General features: G+C 36.4%; 1 protein-coding gene across 1 annotated transcript; it reads right to left on the reverse strand.

The window, feature by feature from the left end:
- Positions 1 to 27,688, reverse strand: AK7 (adenylate kinase 7). Its single transcript, XM_084270379.1, has 18 exons — positions 27,608 to 27,688; positions 26,784 to 26,966; positions 25,679 to 25,787; positions 24,664 to 24,758; positions 23,810 to 23,920; positions 18,381 to 18,464; positions 17,738 to 17,826; positions 17,141 to 17,231; positions 14,107 to 14,184; positions 13,304 to 13,453; positions 12,247 to 12,375; positions 11,807 to 11,945; positions 10,537 to 10,665; positions 9,452 to 9,517; positions 7,516 to 7,713; positions 3,699 to 3,919; positions 1,485 to 1,643; positions 1 to 227 (listed from the first exon to the last, which is right to left on the reverse strand). Exons 1-18 carry the CDS (start codon positions 27,683 to 27,685, stop codon positions 189 to 191), a joined length of 2,148 nt encoding a protein of 715 aa, XP_084126505.1. The 5' UTR covers positions 27,686 to 27,688; the 3' UTR covers positions 1 to 188.
- Positions 27,689 to 27,726: the final 38 nt, after the last annotated feature.

Consider the following 27,726-nt stretch of genomic DNA (forward strand, 5'->3'; position numbering starts at 1 on the left):
TGTGAAGTAAAAGGTATTTATGTAGAAAGAACAGTAAAAACCCAATACAATATAGTAATAAGGTATGAGAAATAACAATTGAGAATACGTAAGAATTTTAAACAAAAAATCCAGAAGTTATTTTTACTAGTATTAGGAATGGTCTTCTACTTCACAATTTTGAAAGTTGTTAGGATTTTATATTTATCTCATTCCATATCAGGACTGTTCTTGAAGAGATATTCAGCCTATAAATAGAAGAGTTGCAAAGTTACATTTATTTTCAAGTCCCCAGTTTTAAAGCATAGTGGATAGCATAGCTTTAAACTAAATTGCAGAAAGTATAAAATGGCTCTAAAATGTAATTTCTGGCAGATATGTCAGAGAAACCTCTTCCTCACAAATAATATCCAAAATACCATCTACTTCATTCTGTCTTTTGGTAGCAGTCACCCCATCTCTGTCACAGGCAAGACAAGGATGTGAGCTATTTATATCAGTTTTGTTATGCCATGGAAAATCCTAGGACCTAATTTCTGGATGAAATTATTATGAAGAGTAGATAGCACACATCTTTAAAAGTTATGCAGGTAGCAGGTTAGACCTCATGTTCCAGGTAGCTACTGGTAGTTGTCGCTCATCAGTAAAGAAAAAGGTTAAAACAACTAAACTTGCCTCAGCTCCTGGAGTGGCACACAACACAGATACTCTGTTAATACAATTTTTTTTTTCATTAAACAGTGACAGCTTGTTAATAACATTCTTAGGAAGTGCGGGAAGAAGTGTAGCACAGCAATAACTTCACAGCATCTGAATTCCTGTCTGAATGCAATGTGGACCCTGGGTTGAGCTGAAGGTTGAACTAGATAGCTTCTTGAAGTGCTTTGCAGCTGGGATTACTCTCTGAATGTTTCACAGCATTTACTCATTAATTCATCTGTTTATTGTGAAGGGAATTACTGAAGAGCTTTTCTTAAGTGTTCTGTTGTGTCTAGAGGGGTGTAAACCAGATGTAAAGTGATGTCCCCAGGCCTCTGTCACAGCCGAGCTGGAAGAGTACCTAACACCTGCAGAGAGCCCACACCAAAGAGGAACAGATTCTGGTAGCGATTCTTGTCCCGTTACTCTTTAGCAAAGCTGGAGCTTACTTGACACAGTATCCATTGATCCCCTAAAGAGTAGGTGTTGGGGAGGTTAGTTTTCACAGTAATTGCTACTGCTCCCCAGAATCGCAGACACTATCACAGAATCACAGAACGTTAGGGTTTGGAAGGGACCTCTAAAGATCATCTAGTCCAACTCTCCCCTCCTCCCAGCAGGATCCCCTGGATTAGGTCACACAAGAACATTAACAATCCCGTTACTTAATTGTTATCATGTCAGCAGGAGGGGGGGGGAAGGGAAGAATTTCAGTCTTTGTGTTAACAGAGATTCTTTGTGTCTGCCTGAATATTTTCATTACAATTTTTCAAACAAGTTTAAGAAAACAAATGTGATCACCTTACCAGAAAATCAACTGGATCATCTGGCCTGATCCGACAGCATTCGTTTATCCCTCGCATAAGTGTGGGCATGACATTCTTCATTAAGTAGTTTCTTAGTGGAAGAGACTGGGCCTCCAATAACTCTTGTTCTTGTCTTTTCACTTCCTCCAGATGTTTATTCTACAAATAATTAACCAGATCATGAAGAAGAAGGTTATAATATCTACCAAATAGCACTTGACTAAATAATAATGGCAGCCTGGAGAAAAAATAGTGCTAGGATCTCTAGAAAGAACTTTAAAACTCACAACTTGGCAGAAAAAAACTATAAGCTGCTTATTAAATTTAGAGCACCCAGCACACTAAGGATGAAGAACTGAACATGATGAAACAGAATGTCGTTAGAAAAACTATTATTTTTTCTCTCTTTAACACCTAAAAGGAGGTTTATTCTGAAGTCTTCCAGTGCTCCTGTTTCCTTATATGGCAAAATGGTTGGAATACACTTTGAACTGGAAGAGAACTGGAAGGAGAATTGTTTTTACTCAGTAGAGAACCCTGACTGTGGTAAATTGTATTGAGGCTTTGCTTGGTTGGTTTTAGTTTGGTTTCTTTGCTTTGTTTTGTTTTATTTGGTATATGTCAATTTTCAGGAGAGAGTTAAATAAATTAAAACCACATCTTTTTACAGCAGCTAAATTTATTCTTGATTTCAGGTTAAATCAAATACAATGATTAAACTCAAAAAGCAAGAGGGGTGGGGAAATAAAACTGCTGAGAGTTTTTCTTTCATTGTTTCATTTGATAGCTCTTAATAACATGCATATGTACAGTAGTTTTAGCCACATGATTGATTACTCAAAAACAGTTTTATCGTCCCCTCTTCTCTGATTTTATTCATCAGTAGCCTGAATCATATCTAGAAACAGCAAGCAGATGATACTGTGAAGACTGCTTTCCTATACTCAAGGCATAACATTAAAGCAATGTTCAGATAAAACTGATAAACGGGTATCTGGAAACTCAATCAATCCAGAAGGGCTACTGAATAAATCCTGTAAATTGTCTTCAGCCACTACTCAAGAAAGAGCAGCTAACCTACAGTTTCAAGGGCAAATGAATAGTTGCTTAGATATCCTGAGCATCTGCCCATTTAAAAGGATAAACTTAAGCACTCATTTAATTTAAACACTAGCTTTGAATGAAGCACAGTGTGTTCCCTTGAAAGTTAGATGGTTTTGGATTGAATATAACTAAAAATGTGTTAACTACCTGCACTAATATTTTTGACAATTTTATAGAGAGTGCAAAATGATATTTAACATTGAAGTTGTAAATAAGGATAGAGATAACAAAGGAAACTTATTTACAGACCAACACCAGAGCAATGTAAATGCTTCTTTAAAAGTGAGTATTTTCAGGTTATTATTTCCCTATAGACATGTATGGACATCCAATGTAAGAAAAGGATTTATCTGTAGAATGATCAGTTTCTTTTTAAATAGATCTAGAAGAAGACAATAAAAGAACTGTCTTCTGGTGAAACAACTTGACTTTGGGTGTGAACCAGAACATTCTTATAGTATGCAGTTTAGATGAAGTACCTAATACATCCTTAGGTGTGACAAAGTCAATAAGGAAGAAGCATAGTGCAAATCATGTGAGGTCAGGTAGCCCAAATACCAATTACTTATCAAAGTTTTAGCAAACAAATAGAATTCTTCAGAGTGTATCAAGTAGTCCTCACTGTGCTGAGGACGAGCTATCAAAGGGGTTTCTCTTGCAGGCTCTTGCAGTACAGACAAATATTAATCAGTATTGAGTTAAAGATCTTGTTTGGAAGGCATTATAATCCAGACTTGGGCAGCTGCTTAAAAGTGAGGTAAGTACAAAAGTCCTGGAAGTCTGGTTATGGAAAATCACTATTGGTTACAGTAGTATTGATAAATGGCAAAAAAGAGCTACAGCACAGAAACACCAAGAAGAGTATCATAAAAGTATTTTAAAGACATGCGGATACCAACATGCAAAAACACACGCTGTCTGTAATCAAAAAGAACCTGTATTCTTCAGGTTGGGCCTCAAAATGCACTGTGAAGACAGTCTAATACAGATCTAAAATATAAGGAACTACAGAATTTATGCCAGACTTTCCAAGTTTACATAACAGATTGCTGGAAGCCATCTAAACCACATAAATACTAATGATTTCTGAAAAAAACCCTATTAACCTACCCACTCTTCCCAATTTGCCATCCTTTCATCCCTTTCCTCAGCTTCTTTACGCTCCCTTTCAGCTTTGTCTTGAGCTTCTTTGACAAGGTGTTCCTCAGCTGCTTTGCGTTCCAAATCCGCCTTCTCTTCATCTGACAAACCGTAATTCCGAGGGACCCCAATTTCTTTGGTGATCTCTTTTACAATCAATCTGTTCTCTGGATCTTCTAATTTGGCTGCATCTTTTTAATAATACAAGAGAGATCTTTTCAAGGATTGTGTCAATTATGATTACAAAATAACTGCAAGATCAAAAAGCCCATGGTGATCACATTTGAATTTTCAAGTAGTGAGACCTTGTTTCCAGTTGCTTATGTCAGGTTTTTGCTACACAGATTTTTACATCTTGATTTTCTTTACCATTTTCATATGAAATTGTTTTTCTTTTTAAGATGATATAAGGGAGAAGTGTATTAAAATAATTTTTATGAGTATTCTGTTTGTCAGTTGGGGCTTGCCTAAGTTTTGAAAACTGAAAATTATGTCTTCAACTATCAGAGATGTTCTTTTCACCAATCTTAGGTCAACTTAGCCAGTTGCATATAACTATCAGCTTTTTACCCTGTCCCCAGCAAAGGTAACTCAATAGGTTGTTAGGATTTGGCAACAAACTCCAGTTTTCACTTATCCAGATTTACAAATACTGACACCTAATCTCTACTTGAAATCTTACTTTGTTATTTCTATGAACAAATCTGTTGCTTCATGTAAGGAGTACAGAGACTGGGCAAGACCTTCTCTTTCATTTTATTAATTTTCCCTTTTAATTGCTGGAGGCTAATTGCATATGAAACTTGGAGGGGAAAAAAAAGTTAAAAAAACCCACAGAAAAAAGAGGGGCAGTCTCCAGGGCTTTCTGGGCCCTGTATGCATGCAGTGTGGGAGCAATCTTGCAGAAAAGGTATAGAAATGTACATGGAAAAGAGGCAAAATGGGTATTTCAGGTATCCAGAGAATTCAGGGATAAGGGGCTTGTTCAGTGGTGAGGGACTGGAGATGTAAAGAAAGCAAAATGGATGTGGTGGTGTAGCACACACACCACACAGCCTCGGCCCCTTGAGCCATTCAGTACTTGCTGCAATTTCTCCCTGTCCTGGGCTACATGCCAGGGCAGCAGACCAGAGCCTTAAGGCACTACTTGATGGGCCTGGGTCTTGATTTGCTTGGCAATGGTAACATCTGTACCTGGGTCACAGTGCTCTTGCTTCCACTATTGTTTGAGAACAATAATGACAATCAATCACCTGTACACCTGTACCTGGGTCAAGGCCTAGAAAGGGGGTGATGCCAGAAAAGTGCTGAGTCTGTGCAACTGGTGGAAAGTACAGGAATACTTTAGCATTTGAGCTGGGTTAAAGTGGAAAAGTATAAATATACCAGTGGGACCAAATATTTCTGTCTGCCTGCATGTACCTTCATTTTTAATGTTTTTATATCTATATAAAACTACTTATACACTTTAAGTAAGCTAGTGTGAATCTTGTCATCTTCTAATCTGTAATTAAGTCACTTTTTAATCATAACATATTTTACTGTATTACTCCTAAATCTTTAAATTAGTCAATCATTGAGTGCTGCTAAAATTCAACCTTTAACTCATGCTATTAATAAATTCTGAATTGCTACTAGATCATAACCATGTCAAACATTTTCACCCATGACAATGGGTAAGGAGAGCAAGCAGAGAGAGGAAAACACAGAACAGCTATAGTACAGAATTTAGATGAGAATCCACTCCCTACTCCACAGTCCTCTGCTTTATGAAGTTATTTTGAAACCCATTGACAAAGCATGCTTTACATTTCTTTCCAATCTCTAATTCAGACCAAAGACAGCTGTCCAATACTAACACCATTATTCCCAGGGTTTAAATGTTTGTGATTTGGACCTGAAGTCCAAATTCTGCTAATGAAATGAGAAGAAAACTAACATAACTACATGATAAAATCTCTTTTACAGTTCCTTCTTTCAAAAAATCAGGAATTATGATCCTAAAGTATTCCAAATTGAAAGAATAATACATTTTCGGTGTCAAGCAATCCATCGTTCCTACAGTTTTAGGTGCACCTGGATATATAAATCACAGTGCAAACCACTTTTCTAGTTAATTAAAATATTACCAAGAATTCCCTCAGCATTGAATTTTAGGTCTCAAATTTTTCTTAAGTCAGCTAAGCAAGATTTTTAATGCAAGTATTATAGCAGTCATGATTTGTGTTTATCCTCAAAAATAAATACCTTTTAAATAAAAAATGAAGTTAGCACTGATGTTAATTGAAATGAAAGATTGCCAGAAAAGGTATTCATAAATTAAGATTGTCAAAGAAAATTGTTGTTATAACTTTAATATTCTTTTTTTGTAGATGATCTAATATGCCTGTATCACCATCCACAACTTGCAAATGAGAAAAATGAGACACAGGATAACTGACTTGCAAACTTCATGCAGTGAGTCACTGTAGCAAAGTAGGGTTTCCAGAATCTTGAAGCCCACTCCTTTGTACTAATCATATTTTAGACTGAGAAGAAATAATAATCATAAAAGCAATTCATAAAGCCATATGTTATGATTTTCTAAAATTAAGGTGGAAGAAAGATTTGATTGAGTCGATATTTAAAAAAATCAAGCAAAATTTTTTAACCATTCCTTACTAAATTCCTTCAGAATATGACTAAGAAAGCAGTTGGTGCTTTGCTTGAATCTGATGCTACCTAATTCAATGGATCTGATAATCATCAGCTAGAATGGAGGAGTATTTGTAGAGTTTAAGGTTCCTCACTGAAGGTATCTTTGGAATCTGCCCTTAGCATTTTACAACAGAAAGCTATATGCTTGCATACTTCAGTGATGTGAATATAGTTAAAGAGGCGGTTCCTGAGATAAACAGGACCTAAAGACCATGTTCCTTTGAACATGAGAATCAGCACAATAAACTGAATCTAGAAAGCACTGAATGACACAGTTGTGATACCTCAGTAATTAAAATCAGTAGGCTAGTGAATCACCTTATTTGGAATAGGGTAGAGTTAAAAAGTAATCTGGGCATAATTCGTAGCAGAGAACTGCAATATTCTATCATTAGCATACACTTGGATGGTGCTAATACTTGCATGTCCATGAGTGTATAAAATTAGACTATCATCAATTGATGGCATCAAAACTTAATATTTACCTTTTCTTGTATTTGGTTTTTTATCTGAATTACCTCTATTTTTAAACGATGATACCAACACACTGTTTTTTCCACCACTACACTTCCCAACAACACATGTATGGTCCTATTCACCAGTTAATCTCCATGACTGGCATTAAATCAAAAAACCCTTAGGAAATCAATTATGACTAAGGCAATTCATCAATTAACTTCTCATAACTCATCTCTAATGGACACCCCAAGTATCAGCAGTTTGATTTTAGTTGCAGAATTTTCCCCTTTGTTCCTTTTTTTCTCCCTCCCCACGTAAAGCCCCCCCCGTTTTTCTTAATGCTGTCACCATGATCTCACTGTTTTTGATTAATCAGACTATAGTAATTGTTTAGCCTAAAAAAGCGAACAATTAACCCCTCTATTTTTTAAAACAGGCTAACTGCAAGAAATAATGAGTATACAGATATTTCTGCAGGTATATAATAAAATCTTAGTTGTATATGTATACTGGAATGTTAATTAAAATATTATTTATATATGTATACTTACTACATGATTTTCACAAGTGTTAAATTTGTAACAACAAAATTTTTATGCATATTTTATCTACTAATTTTATTATTTCATACCAATAAACTGAGGATGTATTTCACGTTCATCAAAGTAGTTGAGAACAGTCTTATCGTCTGTGTTTAACTCTCTGAAGAGATTCAGAGACTGCAGAAACCGGTCCTGGGTATAATGAGTTCCAGCAACTACACTCTCTGGCAGATTTATTATTCTGTTTATAAGGAATTCATCAGATGCAGTCAAAGAAATAATAAATTCTGTGAAGAAGAACACATTATCAGTACCCATATACATTATTGTTTTTCCTCTTTCTTACCTATTTTGTGCTAGTAATAAATTTTAAACCTCAAGCAAACAGAAATAGTTTTGAATTGTACATAATCTTTACAGAGAATATAATTATCAAATGCTTATATTCAACTTCTCCAGTTAGAGAATACCAAGATGCATCTGTAAAGAAGTTATGTATTTCAATTTAACTAAATTCTTTCTGAGCACTGTCAACAAGACTATTCTCACAATAAGCAGCACAAAAAGCTTAAGAACAGCAATTCAGTGTAGTCCAATTTTTTCTAAGCAAGCTATCACACAGCCAACACAGGTGATAAGTACAGGAGGGAAAAAAATCTTATACATGGTGTAGCATAAGCAGCAATTAACACTGGAAAATTTAACAACCCACTTGTTTGTCAAGTCATGAAAAGTCATCACCCTCTATTGACCTCACAAATAAAGATGCATCTGCTGAATTAAAGTAAATTTTAAAATATCAAATAGTACTATTTGACAACATGCCATAAAAATTCGTGTCATTGTTATTTTAGTACTACTGGTAAACAAGAACTGCAGAAATCTCTTTGCTTCACTTCAGAAATCTTGTATTTGTAGTTTCATTAGGGTGAATTTTGCAGTATTTTATTAACTCAACAATTTATATTTATTAAATATGGCTTCTTATAAATTATAACAATATATTCTAATGTATTTGCTCAATACTACCAAAACCTGTGAAATTTGCAGAATCAAGCACAGACACAGCCTAGCCCCCCTACACACACACCCTGGCCCTAAGTGTCCCCAGAAAAACCTCCAAAAACCAAAACCTCCCCAAAACAACAATTCCTAAAACGCAGTTAAGAAGATTATCTACTTAAAACAGATTACATGACTGAAGTCCTTGTCGTGGGAGAGAAAGTGATACTTTTTTAGCCCATCTTAATAGTTGGTTCACATTTCCTCTTTTCAAATGGTAGCTAAAAGTAGCTTTGTTTATAAATAACAGAATTAATTTACTTCAGAAGTCAGCAATTCATAACTGGTTAAAGACTTGACAGAAGCATGCTTTTTAAATCAAACCTTTGTCCCCTTCATGTAAGTAGAAGAACTAAGTAATTTTTCTGAAAGTTGTTAATTTTCTTAATCTCCACTGAAGCCAGTAAATTATCATTTACTGATACACTAACCATTTCAGATATTCAACCTTTGTAATGCAAAATAAGCCAAATATATTGCTTGAAAGTAATCAAATCTTTAAAAAAAAAAGTAAACCCACCATAATGAAGCCATTTCTGCATAGATGAAAATCAGTCTATTTTAATTCCCAATTTAAATGATGCCTTAAAATGAATTTGGGAATATCACACTAAAGATAAACTTGTTGGTTTTTAATCTGCCAAGTTCAGGAGCTCATGTTTATTCCATTAGTAGCTGCTGTGATCAAAACAAAGGCAGCCACTACTATTGTTACCAGCCAAGAGTTGATGACATTTTCACAAAAAGAAAAAAAATGAAGAAAACACCCACAAACTGAATCAAAACCTTCCTCTTGATTAGTTGTTCACTTTTAATAAAAGGGCAGCAACATTACAAGGATTAGATATTTATTTTATGTTAAATTAAATATGAACAGATGGAGTGATATTTTAGACTTTCTCGTTGGTGGCAGCAGTATTTGAAAGCTCTTCTGTTTGTTTAAAAAGAAACCATCAAACTTACCAGGTATGATTAACTTATCACATTTTGGTATTTTTCTTTTAATTTCTTCTTCATCTTCACTTTCCACTAAAACAAAATTTAAGAATTGATTGACATTTTCATTTGAAGCAACAATATAATTTTCTCTGCTAAAAGTGTGCCCAGTAAACACACAGATTGGTCTATATTCAAATTATAGTAACTGTTGTTAATTAATGTAATCTGATGCCAGTTTAAAGAATTCAATAAGTAATTCATGCTGCCAGCCCATACAGAATTCTGCCTTGGGACACTAATAGTTGTTTGCCTATACAGTGGAAGCATGCACACACATACATGGTTTTAAAACGTGTCCATACTGCTGTCCTGACCCTGACCTCTCCTCCTGCCAAGTACATTATTCTGCTAGAACAAGAGACAGGTCTCAGGACAGTGAGTAGAAATGTTTAACAGGATGATTAAAATACAATACAGTTAGTATGGTTAAAACTGTTTCTGCCTTAAAGTACCTGCTGTTCAAATAGTCAGTAGAACCGCCTGAAAAGCATCAGCTGAGCACGATAGCTCAGCATATTAAACCAAACAAGACTGTTTTTTGTTTTCCTTCAAACCTCATGATGTAATTTACATATGGAGATGATTCTTGGTCTCAATGTATGGATGGTGCTTGCTCACAATTTGAAATGTCACAGAACTCCTCTGAAGTCACATCTACTGTAGCTCATCCAATACACCCACTCTAATTTGGCTCACAAAACATACACTCACTGGATCCCCTCTTTAGGCCATCCTTATGTATTATGAAGAAATTCTGCCTTACAGTTTTTTTTCAGTAGAGCAGACCAACATAGAACCAGAAAGCATCCTCCATATTAGTGCATTTATTTATTACTTTGTCAGCAAAGTATGAAAACTACCTCGTGCTTAAATTAAATAAGGTACATTACAATCCATCTAGCATTTTAAGCATCCCATAAAACCAACTTTTTTTTGTGTCCTGCACTGCAGTCATTACAGTTCTCATGCACTTCAACTAATCTAGCACTGAGAACAATAATGATAAGAAAAATACTAGAAGCAGTAAAAGCAAAAGCAGCAGTACTTACAGTTAAAAAGATCTTTTGCTTGGTCATAGGTTTCTGGGAACCCATCTAAAACATATCCCTGGTTCCTACAAGGCATAGATTTGAGCTTATCTTTCACAAATTTAACAATATATTGATCATCTAGATGACCTAAAACACAAAAAGGTGAGTATGTACCTAGTTTATGGAAAAGTGATAATCTGAAATTATTTTACTAACATCTTAATTCATTTATCAGAGAAACTTCTATTTAGATGCAAACAGTTCGTGTACTTTGATTTACTATTACATGTTGTCAATAATCTATGGATTACAACTATGTAGCTATGAAATAAAATTATAAAATTACATTTGTGTTTATAAGGATATAATTATTAGAACATTAATGATACTAAACATGAAATTAGTTTTAGGATAACATAATCAGATTTTAATAGAAGCAATGAAGAAATATTTAAAGAAAAAAGTGATAAAGCAATCATTTTCTATTAACAATTAACAGTAACACTTAAAGGTAATCTTGCAAAACAAACATGAGATAAGTTTATATAAGTATCATTTTCAGATGAGTAGATTGAGATATGGAGTGGTTTATTAACTTGGCCTATAACACTAGAGTAAATGAGTGTGAGTAAAAAGTTTGACCTCATTTTCTGTCCTTTTGCAACCACTGACTCCAGTTTCCTACTTTGTTTTGCTTTAGCTTTTAAACATTTTAAATATTTATAAACCATTGTAATAATGAAGGTATGTTACCTTTTCAGAAGGCATTATTATTTTAAACAACAAAGCAAAGCATGTGAAGAAATGCTGCCATGGATCTCACCACTGAAGATTTTGGCTGCATTACAATTTCGTTGTTTGGTAGATGCACAAGATCAAAATCAGGAAAACCTCTAGTGACATAATGGATCTTTAAGGGGAGGGGCAGGGGACATCACTTACTGCACAGAAAATGTCAAAAAACACATGACTTCATTCATATATAGATGGCAATTAGTACTTTTCATTTTTCAATCTGCAGACTTCAAAAGTCTTCACAGGCTTCAGTAAATACTTTTACATTTTAGAGAGGTATGAGGTACTTAAAAAAATCCACAAGCTCATACAACAGTGCACTAATTCTTATTTTTTTACTAGAATACTTTTCTCCTTTGTAACTTTGGTAAAGATGTATGTTATTAACATTCTTGCTTTTAGTAGAAATAAAAGTTCTATAGTTCCTGATTTTCAATTTGCATAGGGTTGTACTAGTTCTCTAAGCCTCATCTTAGTACTTTGTATTTCCTACCTGCATTCTGTTCCATGTTTTCTCTTATTTCAGCTAATAAACTTTGTGCTGCTTCTACATTTCTACCTTCCTCCTCTTCATCTTCGTCCTCTTCTCCCATTCTGTCAGACTTCAGTTCTTTAGGAGCCACAACTTGCTCCTGAAAACAATATCAGAAATATTAATAGGCTCAAAAATTCCATATGCAAGTTAATTTTATATATGGATGTAATAAAAAGAAAACAAAATTTAGAAGTTCCTTTCATGTATGCTCCTGGACAGTGAGATACAGTGAAACCTTCAGTCTCTAAAAATGTTCAGCACATTCCCCAGAGGTGATTAGTATTTCAAAAGATACTTCCATTCTAAAATCAAGAATTATAACTATTTTTGAAATTATTCCATACATTTTTAAATCACAGAAATTAAAATAATAGCAATATTAGAAATCAGCAACACACCAGATTTGCTACTGTTTCAGAAATCACATCATTTATCTTAATGTGATGTAGCTTGTAGAGTTTGCAGAGTTCTTCAGCAATGGTAGATTTGCCAACCCCAGGAGGACCATGAATGCAAACTTTGAGAGGCTGGGAAAAAAACCAAAAAGATATAATATGATTCAAACAATATGAATGTTTTTATGTAAAAGGAACAATACTTTTACTATAACAAATAAGAAATTACAATTATTATAATTAAAAATCTATGAGCAACCTGATCTAGTTAAAGGAGTCCCTGCTTACTGCAGGGGGGTTGGACTAGATGACCTTTATAAGTGCCTTCCAACCTTACACATTCTATGATAAAAATGAAAATATATTTTAGTTTTATTAACACCAAGTATCTCGCTGAGTGTCTTCTATATCATTCAGAGGTTACTTAAACAGTTACTTAATTTAATTGTACAACTTCAGCATTGGAGGAAAAACACACTTATTTAGTAGACTCACAGACCAACTTACAGTGGCATTATTAGAGTCTGAATGATAAGAGAGGAAGCACAACTCCATAGACAGGATGCAGTGTATTTTGGAACGAAGGGGCAAATATTCCAGCCCCTTTTCAGTGGTCTGTGGGGACAGCACAAGGGGCAATGGCTGCAAGTTGGAGCACAGGAAGTCCCACACCAACATGCGGAAAAACTTTTTCACATTGAGGGTGCCAGAGCCCTGGGACAGGCTGCCCAGGGAGGTGGTGGAGTCTCCTTCTCTGGAGATATTCAAGACCCGCCTGGACGCCTATCTGAGTGATATGTCCTAGGGAGCTGCTTTGGCTTGGGGGTTGGACCCGATGATCTCTCGAGGTCCCTTCCAACCCCTACGATTCTGTGATTCTGTGATTCTATTATACACATGAAATAACTGTCTGCCATCACATTTATCTTCACTTATTTTGCATCTATATCAGTCTTCCATGTATATCTACTTAATGAAATGAAAGCTTATTTTGTATAACAGTTGTATTGGGGAAAAAGAAGATAAGAGCACTTTAAAATAGTGCACACCGAACTATTACCAGTAATCCTCGACTTTGCTTGTACTCCTTGACGATCTGTTCAATGTTCTCCACTAGTCCTGCCTGAGCAACCCACTGAATGTTGAAAGTCTCTCTCAGAAACATAGATTCCATTCGCAGATTCACAAGCAACATATCCCAATGCATTTGCTGAGGGAACAAAGCCACATTTATTGACACTCTTAAGCTATTCATGTTAAAGGAACACTTAGTTTAGAACACTAGAAACTAGGATGGAGGCAGGACAATAAAAAGAGTTAAAGCATGAGAAAAGAAGGTTTGTGCACACAGCAAAACCAGACATTTTAAGCTTTTTTAAAAAATATAAACATTTTTGCAGGGAATATAAACATACTTGCAGGTAATAGCCTCTATCATAAATTTATCAAGTACCACCTTAAAATTACCATGATTTTAATGTGTTTATTTGTCCTATGAACAGTTTATCCCTGATAAATAGATGAACACAACATAATGTATGTATGCTGCATTCATATGCCTTAGCAGCATGTTGGTTTGCTTTTTTTAATCATTTTGTGTAGGTTTTGTTAGAGTGTCCCAGTAAGCTCAGTGCAACAGTGACATCAATGTTTCACTTCTCTTCTAAATTAGGCTGTAACTCCTCAAAACAGTCTATGATGGTTAAATTTTATTTTCTAAATTTAAACTCGCTGTATATATTTTTAGTCATGGTTTAGGGTTATTTTTTTCTGGTGAAAAAAGAAATAATACATTTCATTATATTACACTTTTAAGTTTATATTCTTTACTTAAGTAATAAAAGGAGGGGGGGAAGTACTAACTGTTAACTCTTTGCTCAGGAATGCATCTTCTTTTGGAATCTTCTCAATTTTTCCTGGTCCAACATTTTTACTGATACACTATCAAGAAAAAAAATACACATATCAAATAAGATTCTTAGAAAAAAAATAATAGGATTTCTGTGGATATAATATTTGTTTTAACTTTCATGTTACACTATACTTGAAAACTCACTATACTGATTTGAAATAGACAGATCAAAGAACACTATATTAACCTTAATGTTAGTATTAAACAACTTTGGTTTGCTATAATTCGTCTAGTACTTACAATAAAAACCCCCACAAACCAAAGCCAAACCAATTAATCCAAAAACACATAAAAGAGTTCAAAAGCTCTTACATCTATGTACAACTTCCTTCTACTTAAGAACTATTGGGAGACCTATTTTATTTTCCAGGACTTTCATTTGAAGTATTTAATTCTGTTAACAAGTTAAAGTTAACCAGGAAAGGTTTCCATATAAAAATGGATAGAAAACATCAGATCAAATCTACATATATATGACAGCATTCTGTCCCCAATGATGTCAATTAGTGGACACCTAAATGGAAAGTAAGTACTAAAAAAGCATATATGACAGTCCTTCCAGATACTCTTCTAACCTTTAACTGTTTTCTGCTCAGGGAATTCCTAAACTAGAAAGAGCTGCTGTATATTTAAGCAACTCTCAAGGTATTTCTCCCCCACATACCTTTCCAGACTTCTCCTGGGCTGGCACAGCTCCCTGCTGTAAGGCACTGGAAATACGCCTTAGTAATTGCCAACAGAACTGTCCCCCCTCTTTTGTTTCCTCTCACCTAACCAAACCTCATTCCTAGCACACTACATCACCACCACCGGCTCAGGCTTCCAAGGACCTAATGACTATTCAACGAGCCACCCAAAAGATAGCAGGAGAGACATCAGGAGCCATTCACACATCCACGCTGAGGCATTCCCACAAGCCAGGTGGAAGCTTGTGGCGATACAAAGGATGACTACAAAAAGAGAGCATTTAAGCAACATGGAGGTAGGAGAAGCAAAGGAGAACGAAGCCATCGAGGGAGAAACGAGGGAACGCTCTCCCCTTCCATAAGGACTCGGAGACACTGAAGAATACTCTGCCACCGGACGGAACGCCGTAGCCTCGTGGTAGTAGATATAGCCTCCCCCACACCCCACCCCCACCCCCCTTCTTCTTTCCTCTCTCTTCCTCTTTACCACTCTCTTTCTCCCTCTCTTTATCTCTCTTTTCCACCCTTTTCTCTCTCTTCCCCCATTTCCCTGCACGTTTGTTGTGGGCCAAATAAAGCAACCTGAGCCTTGACTCTGTTTTGAGTCTTAATTCTGTCCTCCGAGAACTGAATTGAGAACTGATCACGATAAAACACCCAGTAATCGGACATCACTCAGGGGTGAGTGAGCCCAGCTGCCCCCAGCCACCCAGAGAGACCTGAGGATCAGTTGGAACACAAGGGGGTTTAACCTCTGCCAAACTAAGTCTTGTCCAGGTTGTGGATCGTGACACCTGCCCAGATAGCTCTCAGCAGTGAACTCTGCAACATGCTTTCCACTGGGAACTTCCTCTCTACAAGAACTATCCCTTTACTCCTTGCCCCCTATTTCACTATCCTCTTACTCCTGTCCTCTATTTCCTGTTTCTGAACAATCATAGACCTGTGAAAGGAATCAACCACTTCTCTTACGGTGTCTAACTGCTTCACAACAGTTTTTAGTGACGTATTTCTTTGAAAATCTTTGGGTTTCATGCAGCGGCATCAGCTTGTTCACCCTTTATCCATAATTGCCACATTAAAGAACGTCAGAAGGTTTCCAAAGCATTTTAAAGTACTTTTTGGAAAGTATTTCTTGGGAAAATGTTTTACAAAAGTCACATTGACTGTTCCCAAATAGGTCATATGTATTTGGTTGTCCTTTAATAATTTCAATTTATTATAATTTCTAACACTGTACCTGCTTTTTAGCCAACATTATTAGATATATCGGCCTACAATTCCCACAAAATGTCAGGAACTTCTTTTTATATTGGCATCACATTTATCATCCTCCAGTCTTCAAGTGCAAGGAGAGTGCTAAACAGCAGGTTGTATGCATGAATTAGCAGTTCAGAGTTATTTCATTCTTGAGGTATTTCAGACCTCATCAGTGAGTACCAAAAGACATGCTAATTTCCATTGTCTCTTTTCTAAACTTTTCTTAATAAATACAATGCAATGGCCTTATATGGCTAATAATGTAAGTTTCAATAGCCTCCACTCTTCTCCTCTAAGAATTTAATACTTTAAATATCTTTTGTGTTCATTTTTATATAATGCTCTTTCCTATGGTTGACCACAGCTGCAAAAGTTATTTTGACTTTCACCTTTTCCATAGGAATGTTGACAAATTGCATTATGATCACTTCCACAGAATGGCTTTTCAAATACTAACTTCTCAGTGAGACCCTGTATATTTACCTGAACCAAAACAAAGGTTGCATCTTCTTGTGAGCTCCCTAGCACACTGTTCCATGAAACACTCTTTAAGCACAAAAATTGTGCTATTACATTTGGTCCTTACATAACATTTGCTTAAACTACAGGAGCAAGTTTCTTATTATGTTGTATTATCTAATTCTTACTCATAGTGTATATATAGTTCAACAGTGTTATCCAGACTTTCTATACTTAATTTCAAAATGCTTGGAAAACCAAGGTATCTTCCTCCAAAATGAAGGGGAAAACATCTTAAAGACTTTGAGTATCTAATTACAGAACCATAAATCTCATAACCATTCATCAGAACTTTCTTCAGTAAAATTTCTACTTAAGTTAATGATAATATTGCAAATGTTAATTCTGCAAAATAATGTCCCAGTAATGTATTTTGTTCAAAGGACAGAAGTCTTGGAGGATTTTACAATAATTTTCTATGTCATTTACTACACAGGAAGACCTAGGAACTTCCACTTCAGTAAAATGTATAGTTTTAAAAACATTGAAGATATCTGAAAAAAGAAAATAAATTTTTTACCTTTACTAATTCTTGAAGAGTGTGCATAGATTCATCTACTGCAAGTATATAGTGAAACCTTGGCCTGTGGTCTGCTACATTTTGTAGCACTCTGAAATATAGCAAGTACAGTCAGGGCCAGTAGTTAGAGAAGCATTTCAGAATCACTACAAAGAATTTGTAAAATCCTGCAGAGCTTTTCAGAGCATGACATTCTCATATGCATTTTCCTTAACAAAGAAGTACAGCTAGATACTTTATTTGGAAAGAAGTTCAAAGGATAAAAAGTAACACCTGTAGTAGATATTAACTTAACTTGCTGTAGAGCCCATGATCCTTTCCCAGTTCTGAGCAAGTTAACTGGTATCATACTCCAGATTGAGTGTTGCTGGTAATTTCTTAAAATATAGAATCAGTGCAACAGTCGGTAAGTTTCCAGAGGCCTATCTAGTACTGAAGAAACAAAAGTCTCTATTTGACTCTGTAAGAAGGGCCAAATAGTGCTCTTAAGCCCACCCACCTCAATTTAAAAGCCTCAGTACTCTCCAGTAGATTTGGATCTGTTATCTGGCTGGGTATCTATTACTGTGCAGGGCATTTTTTTTTCTTTTTACTTACGCTGCTAAATCAAGAATGTGAATTGTTGGAAGAAAATTGTTTCCATCTCCAAAAACAGGTATTGCAGGAGTCTCACTAAGCCAACCTATCTGAAAATATAAACAGGGAATGAAGAGAGAAAAAGGTTATTTTTAACTAGAGCTAAAAAAAAGCATTTGTTTACTAGGCAAGTCTGTATATTCAGGATTTAAAGTTCAGTTGCTTGAATGATTAATGGCACTGCAGTAAAAGAAACAATTCTTAATAAATACTGACTGACAGCCTACTAAGAACAAACTTTTTATTTTAAGAATATTCTTTCATCTTGACAAATGTTGTTTTGTATCCCAAATAAAGTAAGTCCTTGGAAAAAAGAGACTATAATTTTGAGAAGAATGATATTTTTCCTGATTCCATTGATATGACAGACATGTTCTCATTGCAAAGTACATATGGAGATACTGCTCAAAAACTATGGAAAAACCTAAAAAAACATATAGAGCTAAAGAAGTGGAAATAATTTCCACCATGCCCAAAACATTTCAAAGGGAGCAAATAATTAGTTTGGTTCACAAAAACATTAAGTTTACTGAAAATGCATTTAATACCAGTGTGGTTTGCCCTTAGAAATTAAATGAACTTTCAAAACGAATTGGATGTCTACCTTAAAAAAGTAGTGAAAGAGTCCTTCCCCAGCTCCATATTGATGTCCTGAGGCAACAACATAAGTTGAAAATTTGTGTTTGTTCTGTGAAGTAAAATCAACAAGTTTTTATAAAAATATGGTACTGCAAATGGGATACTGGTTTACCCTGAAAACTGAGTACTTGTGTACTAAATATACAAAGTGTGTAAATTATATAACAATATTTATTTATAGATCAATTGTTGCATATCCTGTAGTCATATTGCTAAGATTTCCTACAAGAAAACATTGTTCAATCAGAATTGACCTGTCTACATTTGAACTGAAAGTCTAAATAAAATGTAAGCGTTAAAATAATTGGAAGTTATATAAACAGGATGACTCATGTTGTCCTGAAGTGAACAGGATAACTTTGAACAGGATTACTCATGTTTCTACTTCCTATTTCCAACAAAAATAACGCTGAAATTTATTGATGCTATTTTCCAAGTAGTATTGTATTTGCAGTTGACTGCCTAAAGAAATGAGAAATGCTGGATTCATGATTTAAGAATTGCTTTATTCTCATTTTGATATAGAATTAAAAAAAAATAATCTATGAACTATCTATTTTCCTAACCACACATCAAAGACAACCCATATATTTTTTCTCACCGTTACACAATATCATAAATTTGTCTGTCCTGGCTGCCTGCTCATGTATAATGTTACTGCTTGGATTAGTATTGATGATGGTTATACATAGAAAAAAAAATACTTTAAAATAATCTGAAGGAGAAAAGTTTTCAAGAAAATACTTTAAATTAGGAGTAATCCCTTTGAAATTTTTAGGGTGGAAAAAAATAATAAGAAATTCTCATATTGTGAAGATTTTGTGTATCTATGTAACACTATGTAAAATAACCTGCATTTACCAGCAGAAGGAATAAATGTCCACATTTGAGTTCTATTTTCTTTTTCCTAAAAAATGCATCTTTTGTTATCATTTTTATAGTATGTCACAAACATAAAATCAAGACCTCTGTTTGCCAATATTTGATTGTATAAGCAAAGCATCACATAAAGGGTATTTTATCTGTGTATATTTTATCTGTTATAATATAAAACTTTGCAATAAAAGATATCACAACTTAGTTGAATGCAACAGCTTGTTAGTAATCACAAAACCAATACAATCAGAAGACATTACAGATAGTGTAAGAGCTCCCGTGCTTAGTTTGCTTCCGTAGTACGATAGTAGCTGGTAAGAGCAGCAGTTCCCAGGATTGCTCAGCACAGACTGCAAACATGCCCCAGGAGAAGACATCCTGTAATTGCCATCTCCCAGCAGGAAAAACCTGCCTGCCCATTGTGCAAGCACAGGAGGTGCTATTTCTCATCTCCTCTAAGCAGCATGATTTTCTTTCATTTACCTTGCACTAGTTTCTGCAGTGACCACTTGTTGGAGATACACCTCAGTTTGGCACTGAGTGCTATACTCCATTGAAATAAAAGCCTCTAAAACTGCTTCAGAGAATGACAGAGTAGTAGGGGCTGGAAGGGACCTCTGGAGATTATCTAGCCCAACCTCCCCTCTGCTACAACAGGTCTACCTAGAGCAGGCTGCACAGGATTGTGTCCAGATGGATTTTTAATATCTCCAGAGAAGGAGATTTCACAACCTCTCTGGGCAGCTTGGCCCAACACTCTGTCATCCTCAGAGCGAAATTGTTTTTCCTCATGTTCAGACAGAACTTCCCGAGTTCCAGTTTGTGCCCACTGCCCCTTGCCCTGTTGCTGGGCACCACTAAAAAGAGTCTGGCCACATCCTCTTGACATCCACCCTTTAGGTATTTCTAAGCACTGATAAGATATTTTTAAGCACTGATAAGGTCCCCTCCCAGTCCTTTCTCCAGGCTAAACAGCCCCAGCTCTCTCAGCCTTTTTTCATGAGAGATGTTCCAGTCCTCTGATCACCTTTGTAGCCTTCCACTGGACTCTCTCCAGTAGTTCCCAGTCTTTCTTGAACTATGGAACCCAGAACTGAACACAGAACTACAGATGTGGCCTCAGCAGGGCAGAGTAGAGGGGAAGGAGAACCTCCTTCAACTTGCTGACCACACTCTTCTTAGTGCACTCCAGGATACCACTGCCCTTCTTGACCACAGGGACACATTGCTGGCTCATGGAGAACTTGTTCACCAGGACTCCCAGGTCCTTCTCTGCTTCCCAGTAGGTCAAGCCCTAACCTGTACTGGTGCCTGAGGTTATTCCTCCCTATGTGCAGGACCCTACAATTGCTTTGGTTGAATTTCATCGGGTTCCTCTCTGCCCAACCTTCCAGCCTGTCCAGGTCAGGCTGAAGGGCAGATCAACTTTGTGGTGTGTCGGCCACTCCTCCCAGTTTAGTACAATCACCAAACTTGCTGAGGGTACACTCTGTCCCCTCAGCCAGGTCACTGATGAACATGTTGAACAAGACCAGCCCAAGCACTGACCCTTGGGGCACACCACTAGCTACCAGCCTCCAACTAGACTCTGCACCACTTATCACAACCCTCTGGGCTCTGCCATTCTGTCAATTCTCAATTCACCTCGCTGATCACTCATCCAACCCACACTTCCCAAGTGTGCCCATGAGGATGTTGTGGGAGGCAGTGTCAAAACCTTGCTGAGGTCAAGGTAGATACGTTCAAATCCTGTAAAAATATCTAGTGTCACAAGTCACACATGTCAAGGTACTACTTGAGATGACTTGGATATACTTAATTTTAAAAATAAGATAATTCATATTAGGAAAGCTCTGTTTAAACAGAGCATATTTAGTCACAGGTAAAGAACTTCAAGTTCCTGTGTAATATTCATTAAAGCCACTAGATGTCAGATTCAAGCTATTATAAGCAGCTCTCGACTTCGCTTTTACATTTACTTGTGTGATTCCAATAAAACGCTTGAAGTGGGAAATAGTACTGGGTTCAGGAATCGTGATGCTACTGAGAACAGAGCTGGGAGATGAAGAGCTCTCCTGTCTGTGGTAGGTAGATTTCTCATTCTGACCTTGGCAGGGTCCGAGAGTCAGCAACTTCTGAGAAAAGCTACACAGCCCAAATGCCCTGACACAGTGGTAAAGGTAAAAAATTGCTAGTGGTAAAAGCAAAGACCTCTAGCTTACAATTGAATTTTAAGCAAAATATAGGTGGGAGATATACTAACTCAGAGGGATGAAATCCTGCTTTAAGCAACAACAGCCATTAAACTGCACTCTGAACAGCTATCAAGGCGAAGAGACCTTCCATTCTTGGTGTAGAATCTTCACTACATGACTGACCTGGCTGCTGAATCCTACTATCTCTTGCCAAGCTCTTTGCTAGGAATGGTATCACTGTCATTTCTTTCACAGATGGCAGATTCCCCAGAGGCCAATGAATATAGAAACGACTAAAAACTGTAACTCAGACATCTCCAGCCATCACAGGAAGCTAATGTTTATCTGCTGGGAAGAGCAGACACTTTGGACCCTTCCTGTTTCAAAATGCTGACAAAAACTAAAGAGAGGCAATGATACCCAGTGACGCTGTCCTCACGTTTGGGAAGAAAAAAGCTCATTATGAAAGGCCTACAAGAGATATGCATTGAAAATATTGAAGTTGCTTTATTGTTGTCCTGGTTCTGGCCAGGCCAGAGTTAACCTCCCAAAGCAGCCACCACAGGTGAGCTGAGTTAGCCCGAGCTGTTTTCCAATCCACCTGACATCACTCCCCCATAAAAGGGGCTGGTCAGGGCAGTCCAGGTGTTTCCAAGGCAGTCTGAGCAGACCTGTATTAAGTGCTTTGTGTTACTGTTGGAGGGTAAGGTACTCTATATTATCACTGTGTGTGAATGAAATTTGCTATGGGCTGTTATTGTTTTCCTTTTGTGGTGATATTGTCAGTAAGCTGTCCTTGTCCCAACACATAGAGGCTCTGCCTGCCCTTCTTCCAGGAGGGAGTGAGTGCCACTCCCCAACCAGCCCCTTTTACCGGGGCCTGATGTCAAGTGGTGTGGAAAACAGCCTGAGCTAACTCAGCTCACCTGTGCTGGCTGCTTGGGGAGGTTAACTCTGGCCTGGCCAGAACAAGGACAATTGTGTACTGCTACATATTGTTTCACAGTCTTCTCAGCAGACACTCAGCCTGGCAAACACTTAGAAGCTAATTATTTTAATATCTTTGTTACATAGTGACTCAGTGCTTTGGACTAGTCAGAAAGACTGACTCAGTAGTTCACCTGGGTGTTACTGGTGGCAGAAGTTACTGTGATGTTTGGCAGACAGTATTTACAGTCTTTGTGTTTCTAACATCACAACCATAAAAGTTATTCCATAATCTTAGAATTCCATATTAGCACAGTAAATGTAAGAAAAACTTACTGCTATTTTTTTCAAGCTGTGAAGCAAATTTTACTGGTATTCTGTACTATTAAACACATCTTAGAAAAGAATATAATTGCTATAGAATATATTGCTATTTTTTCAGTAGGACATAAGATGACAAGTGTATCCTCCTATCAGAATCAGGCTTTTATTTATAATTTTCTCTATAATTAGCCAGATAGAATTTAGTATTCATTGCAGAAATTTAATATGGGAAACTGCTAGCATGCAAGGAGAATGACTGAATGACACCATCATAGAGCATATTTCATTGTCTTCTAGTTCTCTTTCCTAACCTCCACAGACCTCCATCTCTAATGACAACAGCATCAGTTTTCCTGAGTTGTGAAGTACAATCTGAGCCACTGTTGGTATTTAATTAATAACAGCTCTTACATACAGAGACATGCATGGTCTCTCCAGTAAGATTAATAGTCTAACCAGGTCAAACCAAACAAAGCTGGAGGAAGTAATTTTAAATCATGTATAAAGGGATAACATATTCTAGTTATTCTGGATCAGTTTATGGCCATGGTTTTGAACTGAATTGCAGGATGGAATAAAAATTAACAAGCTCCGAGAGCATGAACTATCCAGGAACTTGCTAGGTGTGGTGAGAATATCCTCTAAGTATTTTAATGAGACATAATATTAACATAGCTTGCTAGTATTTAAAGACGCTTCTCTTTACAGTACATTAATATAGCTTTTCTCTACATGATTTCATGAAGTTTTTCCCTACACAGATCCTAGTTTTAGTTCTCTCTCATAGAACCAATGAAACAGCATAATTTTTAAATGAGATAAACATGATTTACTCATTACCTCAGGAAAAAAAAGACAGAATTGGGGATTTGTATTATGCAGACACATTTCAAAAGACATAAAGGTCTTCTCGATACTTGATTTTTTTTAAATAATTGATGCTATTTATATTTAGCAACAGAATAATGTTCTTAAAATTTATTCAAATTGTTGGTAATTTCCATTACTAAGATAATGCTCTAAGTAAGAAAACTAAACAACATATTTTTATTTTAAAAAGTTCTTTACGTACAGTTTTCCCAAGTTTGATAATGAGTTTTTCTGCATTTATGTGATCCATAAAGCTAGGATGAGACTTTCTTCTAAGATAATCTTCATCAGTAAAAGGAATCTCAGGATCGTCCTACAAAGGAAAAATACAACTTCTGTCACGTCTCAAAACAGAACAATTTTAAAGGCCTAGGTGGTCAAAATATGTTCTTAAAAACATATTTTAAAAAACTGTTTTGTTTTATCTGAAATTCCTAAAACTTCTGATACTTGAAGTTCAAAATTTTGAAAATGTCAATAGTTCTTTTTGCTGTAAAATTTGAAATTGACTATTACTTCATTAAAAAAGTGTATTGTATATAACATCTCACAAAATTGAAGAACTGCTACAAATATGATCAATGTGCACAACTTCTCTAAGATGAAATTTGAGAATGCCAGTAGCATACTAAAGAGCATCCCATGTGGTTCCTGACAATACTATATAAAGATCTATCTCTTTATCTGTCTATATGCTGATTTTAAATATGTACATCAAATATATAATTAATATGGGTTTTTTTGAGTGGAAAGCAGTGAATGTTGTGGTTAGCATAGATCTTACTTCTTGTCCAAGCAATCCCAATTGTCAGCCTGCATCATTGTAGTGCAGGGCCTAAACTTCTCTGTCCAGTGGAATAAAGTTCACAATTTTGGTAATAAGAAATAATTCAGAAAAGGATCATGAGAAAAAATGCACTTCCCAAAACTAACTTTATTTGCTCTTGTTGAAGTACATGAAGTACACTGAAATACTTTGTTAAATTGAATTCAATGAATATATTTCATTAAATGGAAACATTTGGTTAAAAAAAGTTCTATTTTCAATCTACTTACAGGGTCAGGAGGTTTGCTTTTTGCCCAGCTCATTATTGTTGAAATGAGGATGAATACCTTTGGTGTTGCAAAATGTTCTATTTCCATGTGTAAGGCTGTAAGTGAAAGCAATTTATTTAATTTATTGCAAACTCTACTATTCAAACTTGTATTTTTGCTTTTATACAATGGTCCTGTACAGACATTTATACCACAGTGACTTGTATTTTTAAGCAAATACTCTTTATTCAGGTTGGTATACAATAAAGATAATAAATCAAGAAGGAAAACAAACAGGCAATTAATAGTAAAAAATAATAAAATTATGTTGATTCCCAATAAAGCTACATATCATGAGGGAAAAAAAAAAAGAAAGAATCTGTATGAGGAAATCATTCATCTTTATTGATTGTGGAGATACTGAAAGAAAATAAAGCGTGGGTTTTTTCATGATTGAAACAAAATTCACAGAATTCAAGTTAAGTTTGTTATTTTAATTTAGGGCAAAGTAACTAAATGTAGGTTATGTTTTGTTGAGTCCCCTAAGACGAATGATGTTATTTGAGTGTTTATACAGTAAGCAGGAAAACATTATTTAGTTTAACTACCATGTAAAGAACAACACTGCATTGTCACCACAAAGATTCCAGACACCTGTTAGAATTTAGATATTATTTAAAATAGTTGTATTAAATATTGAAACATTATTTGAATGTCATAAAAGTGAATTTTCTACCCACATCCCAATGCAAATAGATGATGGTGATTGATGGTTATTTAGGGAAATAGCTGCCTACACAGAAATGTCATTTAAAGTGTTGGAGTATGCCATGATAGCTTCTCTAGCTTCTTAATACTAGAGTGAGTTCCATGATCCCTGCTAATTAATTGCACAATTCATGTAGCATTTCTCCATCAAGGAAATCAGTTTTATATTACAGCAAACTGTAAATCCCAAATACTTAGTTATATGTTTATGGTAAATCTTAATGGCTGTATGGCAATGAATTTTCTCTTCGTTGATAGCTATACTAACCAGAAGCAGCCCATGTTGCCTCCTCTATTTGATTTGCATCCTCAGTGATATTATACAAAACAACCTCACACTCAAGCAGGTGACTTAAGAGCTCTTCTCGAGGAGAAACCTGGGAAAAAATAGTTAAATCTGACTTTTAACAAAAAAAAGGAAATACAATTCAAAAATTCCTTAAGTTCTCTTACTGATAGAATGTAGTTTTCTAACACTAGGATGTTAGAATTATTCATAAGATTAAGATCATGTTTATGTCAGATACGAGTGCTGAAATGTAAATTAAATTGAAACATCTGATTTGCAGTACACATTAATATAGTTAAAAGTATTATCATTTTGGCAGTATTTTACAGTTCATATCTTCAGTGCAATTGTATACAAAAAAATCACTGACTTTTATGGGTATTTTATACAAGAATCAGCTAGAAGAATGGAGGAAAAAAGTCTACTTCTGCACTACCTGAGCAAGTCCAAGATTGATTAGTGCCAGATGTAATTTTCTGATGGACCAGCTCAGCTGTGTAGATTTTAAACCAAAATTTTCAGAAGTTTGAAGAGATTCTGGATAATGAGTTTGAGGCAGGCAGAGGCACTTTTAGTTTCAGAAAAAATAAACTAAGCAATCAAATTCTTAAATGCAAGCCTTCTCTAGTTAATTTACTTTGGACATATCCTTATAAAAAGATGGAGGTATAGAACACTTAGCTTGTGAAATCACAGATGGTGAAAGCTGTGATTTCAGTGAACAGTGTAGAAAGGGGACACCAAGTTTGATTTCAGCACCACTACCTTTAACATGATGTTATAAAAGACACAGAGGAGATGAGAGATACCTGAAGTGTGTGTTTAGAGGGGGAAAAAACCCAAAGCAGATTCTGTCCATAACTATTTAGTTGAAAATAAATGTTGAGCCCTGAGTTCCTTTTTACTATTTGTTGTATAGACCTAGCCAGGAGGAGACAAGCAAGCAGAAAGCAGAAGGAATAAAATATATGTAAACAGCTTCTAGCAACAAGAAAAGAACATTTTATTAATGTAGGTAACTCTAAATTACTTGATATGTTTCTAATGTTGTCTAATGGTAACCAGAAATAAGACTCTTACTTACTGCATATGTTTCCTCTGCAAAACATGGTTTAGTACTCTCTGGCTTAGAAAGGGTACCCACTACTTGGTAGACTCCCTCCTTTGGCCTACTAGAAACTTCAGCAGCTGAACTGTTTTCTTCCTCCTGCTCCTCTTCATCTTCTACACTTTCAAGTGATGCCCCAACAACACATCTGGATAAATACTGCAATATAGAAGACACATAGTTGTGTGCAAATATACATTGAATACTACACAGAGTCTCATAGTTGTAGGGAGAGGCCAATGCTCTGCTGACTAGCCCTGATCCTGTTGGAAGCAGTGAAGCTCAGAACACAGCTTTCCACCAAACAGGAAAACATTGCGGACCCCTCAAACTCTGCTGTCGTGTTTTGCTCTAACGCGTGTTCTGTGCATCAAAGCCAAGGTGTTGGCGACTCCCTGAATGCCTCTTCTCTGCCCCTAAGCTCCTCTCAGGTAGGTCCTACCTCAGAGAGAAGTTCTCTCTTTCTCTCTCTACATACCTATCAGCTGTTGCCTGAGGCCTCCCGACCTGCTTTATCCACAACTCCTGCTCCCAACGCTCATTTTCTTTCTCTTCCCCGTCTTAACTACTTCTTGCCCCCAGCCCCCCTCCCCCGCGGCCATTTTAGGTGACTCCAGCTGCCCCGGCTTCCCGCCAGGCCGAACTCCCCTGAGGCCTCTTGCTGCGCTGCCGGCCGAGACCCAGGCGAGCGCTCTCCGCGGCGGGCTGGGGCTGGCGGGAGGCTGGCGGCGCCACAGGCAGCGCCCACTGAGGGAGAACACACGGCCCCCAAACAGCTGCGGGCCGCTTCCCTCAGTCACCTCCCCGACGCTGCGGCCGCAGTAAGAGTCGAGGTGGTTGAGGAAGACCCGCTGGCTCCGCGCCGGCCCCTCCGCCATCGCCACAGCCTGTCACGGGGACGCGGCCCGTTGCTATGCGA

Source organism: Gallinula chloropus (assembly GCF_964237585.1).
Source record: "Gallinula chloropus genome assembly, chromosome: 14".
Lineage (NCBI taxonomy): Eukaryota > Metazoa > Chordata > Aves > Gruiformes > Rallidae > Gallinula > Gallinula chloropus.